Source organism: Anoplopoma fimbria, chromosome 5, assembly GCF_027596085.1.
Source record: "Anoplopoma fimbria isolate UVic2021 breed Golden Eagle Sablefish chromosome 5, Afim_UVic_2022, whole genome shotgun sequence".
Taxonomy (NCBI): Eukaryota; Metazoa; Chordata; class Actinopteri; order Perciformes; family Anoplopomatidae; genus Anoplopoma; species Anoplopoma fimbria.
The window spans coordinates 13493342-13500972 of record NC_072453.1 but is presented as its reverse complement, the minus strand read 5'-3'; the positions used below and the strand labels follow the sequence as shown (position 1 = coordinate 13500972).

The 7631-nt window shown below is 42.2% G+C and overlaps 1 protein-coding gene across 1 annotated transcript; it reads left to right on the top strand.

Annotated features, from left to right (window-relative positions):
* The first annotated feature begins 1246 nt into the window (after positions 1 to 1246).
* Positions 1247 to 2317, top strand: LOC129091689 (neurogenic differentiation factor 2-like). The gene has a single exon (XM_054599386.1). The coding sequence runs from the start codon at positions 1247 to 1249 to the stop codon at positions 2315 to 2317; it is 1071 nt and encodes a 356-aa protein (XP_054455361.1).
* Positions 2318 to 7631: the final 5314 nt, after the last annotated feature.

Here is a 7631-nt window from a genome sequence, read left to right as displayed (position 1 = left end):
TGTGTGTGTGTGTGTGTGTGTGTGTGTGTGTGTGTGTGTGTGTGTGTGTGTGTGTGTGTGTGTGTGTGTGTGTGTGTGTGTGTGTGTGTGTGTGTGTGTGTGTGTGTGTGTGTGTGTGTGTGTGTGTGTGTGTGTGTGTGCACGACTCGCGTCAGTGCACTGTGGGGGTAGAATTCTCCATAGAGATACACAGGCTAATTGACAAGGTATTGGTTGGCATTAATTACATTGTGCTTACAAGATTAGAAAAAAAAAAAGAGACGTCCTTGGACTCCACACGCACAGCTGAGCTCTGAACACTGGAATAATCCAAGATGATGATGGGATGTTACAGTTTTATTTTATTTTATAAAATTTTGCTTCAATAAATAACTTGTCTGTTTAGCCTGGATTATTGGTTGTTGAGTGACACCATGAATAGACGAAAATGCATCCATTAGGTAAGTTTTTAAAAGAATTATGATGATAAAATATCACATTAAAATATCTCTGTGTGACCCTTTAAATGCAGTTTTGATTAACATTAAACGAAAAGCGTCGGTGAAATTAAAAAGCTCAATATCTGAAGCACACGTTGCTTTATACATCTCGTACCTGTCTTAAAGGAAATCATACAAAATATATTTTTAATCACAGAAACTCAAGAGGAACTCTTTTTTGATGAAGTCAATTCAATTTAAAGCGAATTGAATACAAACCTGTTAATTCAAAGATATAAAATGTTTGGGACCCAGTGGTCCAGTGAGGCCTGGCTGTGCTGGAATTCCTCCAGGTTGGTAATTTATCGGACGGAGGAGGAGGGGCCCTTAATGCGTCCCTGGGGGCCTTTGAAGCAGGCTAGCACCGGACTGCTGGAGGGCACAGACCTGGGCACACCGAGGGTTGAAACAGAATCCCATTTTATATTATATTTTTAATAAAACACTATTCACTCTTTCTTGAATTTTTTTTTTCTAGCAAAATAAAAAAATGGGAAATATATGCATCTTGTTTTAAGGCCCCATTTTCCACTTTCAATTAAATAACTGGATTCATGTCAGGATAAACATGAAGCCCGTAATTATATATAAACATACTGATAAATACAAAGGACTGTTTCCTTTATTAACGACACTAATTGGAGTCCAGTAATTGGAGTCCACACAGCAGCCTGTCCGGCCTTTGGCACGGTGCGTACACAGCAGCAGGGTCTCCAAACAGTCCAGATAAAGTGTCTCCCGTGTCTCCTGCAGGTTTGCTTGCCACGATGTTGAGCCGTCTGTTCAGCGAGGTCCTGCCGGACGTCCAGAGGCTGGCAGCGGACTGGGTGGAGGACAACGAGAGCGAGCAGTGCAAGAACAAGGACGGAGAGCACGACCCCTGTCTCCTGGACGAGGACGACGACCTGGACGAGCCTCTGGAAGGCAGCAGCCGAGCTGAGTCCGAGATGGCAGACGACGACGATGAGGAGGAGGATGATGAGGATGCTGAGGAAGAGGAGTGCGACGCCACAGATGGAGACAAACCCAAGAAGCGAGGCCCAAAGAAACGCAAGATGACGCCGGCGAGAGCGGAGCGCTCCAAGGTGCGTCGGATGAAGGCCAATGCTCGGGAACGGACGAGGATGCACGACTTGAATTCAGCTCTGGACAACCTGCGCAAAGTCGTGCCGTGCTACTCCAAAACCCAAAAGCTCTCCAAGATAGAGACTCTGAGACTGGCCAAGAACTACATCCTGGCTCTTGGGGAGATTTTACGCAACGGGAAGCGGCCAGATGTGGTGGCCTATGTGCAGATGTTGTGCAAAGGCCTGTCCCAGCCCACCACCAACCTGGTGGCAGGCTGTCTGCAGCTCAACACCAGGAACTTCTTGACTGAGCCGTGCTCGGATGGAGCCCGGTTCCACATGCCCAGCTCTCCTTTCTCGGTGCATCCCTACTCCTACCGGTGCTCCCGCATCTCCAGCCCGCACTACCAGCCCGGGGGCGGTGCGCTCAGTGTGCGGGGCCAGGCCTACGGGTCTGGGTACGAGGCTGGGTACCAGCCGGGTGGGACGTCCCCTGACTATAACAGCCCGGACTACGAGGCCCCGCACAGTCCTCCGGGGTGTCTGAACGGGGGACTGTCCGGCAGGCAGCAGGGGCCCTCAGAGGCCGACAGGAACTATCACTACTCTATGCACTACTCCGGACTGTCCTCGTCTCGGCCCAGCCACAGCTTACCTTTCGGGCCTTCTGGAGCTCGCAGCTCGGAAAACATTCCACCTTTCCACGACGCACATGTGCACCATGACAGGGCGGCTCCTTACGAGGATCTCAATGCTTTTTTCCACAACTGAGGCCCTTAAAAATCAGACCCTTCTAAAGACAAATCCTATATAATGTGTAATATTGTTTGGGGGAACTGGAGAAGCTGAGAGGATGAGATGTCCTCTGATCACCTTCTGTATTCTACTGATGTCATCCGTACATCCTATCAACGTGTGTCCAGTAATATCATGTATGCAGAATGAGTACAATTGACATAAAAAGATGTATAGGCCTAAACATGTTATGACACAAAAACAGAAATAAAAAAAAATGTTTTATAACTGTCTGATATAATCGAACAATTATTCTCCTGAACGTCGTTACTATCGGTCTGTGTGGATATGCCTGAAGCAGTGGCTCTGTTTTTTTTTTTTCATTAAATAATAACAAATAATTAAACTTTTTATTAAAAAAATATATATATATTCGTCTGAAATAATATCAGAGAGTCTTTGTGGCTGCAGGTAGCGATTAAAAACTAAATACTTTCAACAGGCATGTCGAAAGAATAGTTTTGAGTTACTTATCTGTCGTTTGTTTATTTAAATCAAGCATTAAAATCGCTTTTCGATGGATGCAGGTGCAGAATGTGCAGTCTACATTGTTTATAGATGACACAAATAAAAGTAATCCATCTAGTTTTCTGGTGAAAATATTTCTTTATATTTTTTAATTTGTTGTAGATTATCTTAGTTTTAGGTTTCCAATTAAGGATGTATGGGCTTTGGGGGGGGAAACTAAATACTGTCATGGATTATAGGAGGCACATTGCACACATCACTATATATTTTTTGATATCATTTTTTTTTGCCTTGGCCTGTAGCATCTAAAATATGTAAAGCATTAAAAGAACACTGACAGCCCCAAAAAAATCTGATGTGCATGTATGATACTCATCCAAACAAAATGCTTGCTCTCAAATTATCCAAGAAACAATGGCTTTTGGGCAGTTAAGATATAGAAATCAAACAAAATTAGCAGAGGGAAAATTAAAAATGGTAAACTCTGAAAAGCCTGAGACAAAAGGATCGTACGATATTTTTTAGGCCACTTTTTGTTTTATTCTCACACACCAGCTTGGACATTCATGCAGCTTTGAACTTGGCGGAGGCCTTAATTAGACTTACCATTCATAAGGACTCTATCCTGCCAAATGTGCTAAATGTATGTTTCCTTAGAGAACACCTCAGGGTGGAATTATTGAATTAGTGAAAATGAGATGCTATTATTCAGATCACATGGACCTGATGAACATTAAATACACATGCATTACAACAACCTATGTTCATGCAGTAACCAGTTCATGAGTGAGCTGCCACAAAGCAATTGAGACATTTTAGGTGTATTTTTCTGGTTTTAACAGAAAACATTTCTGTACATCTAAGTCATCGACACACTGAACAAAACAACTGATGATTTAGCAGCAACTGACCGACACACTAGATGATTTTAAACTACAATGAGCTCTTTTTAAACGAATAGAGACTTTCAATCCCAACAAAAAGAAAATACACATTTTTACCATTAGTTTTGTGTGCTCTTTGTCTCTAAGTCTTCAGTACATTCGGCAATATACTAGATGCGTTATAGAGTGAGCAAAAGGCCTCAGCCACATGGAGCAAGAGAGAAAATGAACCGACACTTGACATACACACATTGTGCATTTTCACATGACGGTGCAGAGGGAAAGTGGATTTGGGCCTGTTCACATAGGCATCTGTCAGACTTCCCTGGTGAGAGTAAATAATACAATTATCTTGGTCACACATTTAAGTAACCGTTTAAAATAAGAGAGTGACCTGATGAACCTCATCACAAGCCACATCTTTCATCCTACCAAAATTTGTTTAAGAAAAAAAGGCTGATTGCAAAAACTGATATTGTCACTGGAATTTCTGAAAATATAAAATTGAGGCTTTTCAACATTGGAAAAGATGCACATTTCTGGTATTTTGAACAATATTTAAATTGAATATTGGATACATTTTGGGTTCATGTAGGCTAGGTCACATCATTGGTAATTTCTCACATCAATAGTGGGAGCAGGCTCCATCTTTGGACCTCTGCCCTGGGTCCCATATGTTGCTGCTGACGTCCAGGGGAAATCAGCACCGGGCACCGCAGGGTGGAAACGGTCCCATCCAGCACTGACCCGGGCAATAAAGGAACAGAAGAGACGTAAGCAGATTATACATGGCAAGGACTGACACTGCAAAAATCTGCATTTATTATGATTTTTAAAAAAACATTCTTAATTTGATTTAATTGTTGCCTCACGGCTCAAAGAGTTGGGCAGGTGGCCTGTTTGTTTGAAATAAAGAAACCCGTGGACATAATGGACTTACACATCCAAACACACTGACACACACACCTTGCACCACACAGTCCAAATGGTTAATAGCACCACGGATAATAAATAAATAGACATAAAAATAAACCAATTTGAAAGCCTGATAATTGGAAAGGCTGCAAATCTGGTGATCAGCAACTAGCAAAAAAGATACTTTTTATATTTTAATGAGATGATATTTTGTCATCTTACTTTTTTTCTGTTCCCAAATATAACAGCTCTGCTTTCTCTAACATTAACATGATATCTTTCAACAGTAAGGTTTTTTGTTTAAATAAATTAGCTTTAGTTTATAGGTGGGTAAATACACAGAACAGTTTAAATTAGGGGTCATTCCTTACAAAGAATTACAAACTGAAATATATGTGCAATCTAGAGAACATGAATCATTTAGAGACAGTCAAGAATTTATGTATAGGCTGCTACAAACTACTTTAAGTGTTTTAAAAAGGTAAATGACATTTATCATTTTGGCCATCGAGCCCACAGGTATCACATAGTATTTTGACATTTTGGTTTAGTCAAATTGAAGTAATTTACTTAAGTTTACATTTCTTTTCCCAGATGGACAGTTTTTTATTACTTTATTTTAATGACATCATCCATCGTCCGAGTCAAAAAAATGCAAACGAAAAATCCTCAGACACTTGTAAGAGTGCAGTCATTTGAATATTCAAACCTTTTTGGTGCATTGTTGCACAGTCAATGCACCACAAAAATCTGTTAATACTGAAATTGTCTTTTCTTCCCAGCATCCCTCTGTTCCATGATTGGTCCACATTAGTCTCCGGGCCTCCGAGGAGCAGGTGAGAGACACCTTTCTGGTGTTACCTTCTGCTCTAACCTCTCAGTTAGTGCTTTTATTGAGGAGGGAAGGCGGCTGGCAGGAGACTTGATGGTGAAACGCGTTGCCAAGTCGCTAAATGTCTGAGCACCAGTAAAGCCAGAGACCAGTAAAGCCCACCATCACCAACCCCGGTGCCAGCTGCGCCGTGGCAGCCAGGAGGCCCCTGCCAAAGTGGCCCTTGTGGGAGGGACCCAGTATTTCTTTCCTAATTCACTCAGCATCTGTTCATTATTCTCCGCCGCTAAAGGAGGGTGAGTGTCCAGGCCCCGGACAAAAAGAGACCCTTTTGCACTTTTGCATGGAACTAAATATAGATGTGTCTGCATGTGTTCGAGGCTCATCTTTAAACTGGCTTTGTACCTGTGAAACTCACCTGTGGGTCCAGCCTCATGTAGACAGTTAATACCCCCAACACAACTAAATGGGATTGATTTAATAATAATAAAAAACAACATATGATTAAAACTTGCACTATTGTTATTATTGTTCTTATTACAGGAACAGAAATAATTGAAGACGTAGTGCATTAACCCTTTGTTAACCCCTGCAGACCTGTATGAATCAAAACGAATTGTTTTATGAATGCTTCATATGATGTGTGTTTAATCACATTTTTTTTGTTATTTTTTTTTCTTTTTTTTTTAGATTAGACGTTCACTTGCCAAGTGGGCGGATATCATCATGATTTAATAATACGTATTCTAAATATCTATGACAAATTGGGTTTAACTGACGTAACTGAAGTCCATAAAATCAATTAATTGGGATCCTTTTCAAGCGTGATTGTTCGAATGAATGTTTATAAAATACCATGCAATTACTGTAATGAAATAATCCCGCACAGAGCTCCATTTAACTGCTTTAAAATCGCCGCAGTGAAAACACGCAGCACAAAGTATAGGCCCAGGCCGGACTGCACATAAACCTCCATCTGGAGAGTTTGACGCACATTTATCAGATTAGGCCAACATTTATCGGATTAATTATTGGGATTAATCTAGAAAAAAAAAAATATTCACGGGACAAATCAGTGTCATAAACATAATATAAAGTGTTTTGTGGTGCCGGAGGTGGGAACCACAAATAAACAGCCCTCAGAACAGCAATTTGAATATTAAAAGATGAGTGACAAAGTCCCAGCAGTCTGCATCTCTGTCTGTATGTGTGTGTGTGTGTGTGTGTGTGTGTGTGTGTGTGTGTGTGTGTGTGTGAGTGTGTGTGAGTGAGGCTGACAGGAGAAAGCTCTATGATGTATATGCAACATGTTTTATGTGTCACACACTCACCTTTTTTTCCCCCACACACCAGTTGAAGAGAGGGCAACAAAAACAAAAAAACACCACTTAGACGAGCTTGTCTGGGTGCACAGGAGGCTAAATTTGGGGAGTCACCTCCACCGCAATGGGCGTCGGGTGACACTGCATCATGCTCGCCCACCCTGCACCCTCCCACCATCATCACCACCCTGCCAGCCTGAGCGCCACGCCCGGCTCTGTGAAGAGAGATGAAGCTGGCATAGGGCGAAATTCCACTGCATCTGTGGAACAATGGTAGTGTGTGTGTGTGTGTGTGTGTGTGTGTGTGTGTGTGTGTGTGTGTGTGTGTGTGTGTGTGTGTGTGTGTGTGTGTGTGTGTGTACTCCCTGAATGCCCATCCCTGCTTTAACTGTCTTTGTGTGTTACAAGGGAAAAAAACATGCAGAAGGCGTGAAGGTATCAGACCTCACTGTGGTTTTTTTGGACACACACACACACACACACACACACACACACACACACACACACACACACACACACACACACACACACACACACACACACACACACACACACACACTCAAACACTCTGAAACCAAAACACTCACAGACTTGCCGTCGAGTATAAAAAGCACACAGAGCTCATGAGCGAGGCTTTGTCATGTTTGATGTGTGTGTTTGCCCGAGTGTGTGTGTGTGTGTGTGTGTGTGTGTGTGTGTGTGTGTGTGTGTGTGTGTGTGTGTGTGTGTGTGTGTGTGTGTGTGTGTGTGTGTGTGCAGTGTACAGTCTGTGTTGTGTATGGTAAGGTATAGAGGTTGTTGTCACTCTGCACAGATGGTGGGAGTGTTTTTTATTTAATTTTTTTTTGTGGGGGGAGAGTGTGAGGAAA

Excerpts from the sequence above, each read along its gene's own strand:
- LOC129091689 (XM_054599386.1), top strand. The coding sequence starts at position 1,247 with ATGTTGAGCCGTCTGTTCAGCGAGGTCCTGCCGGACGTCCAGAGGCTG.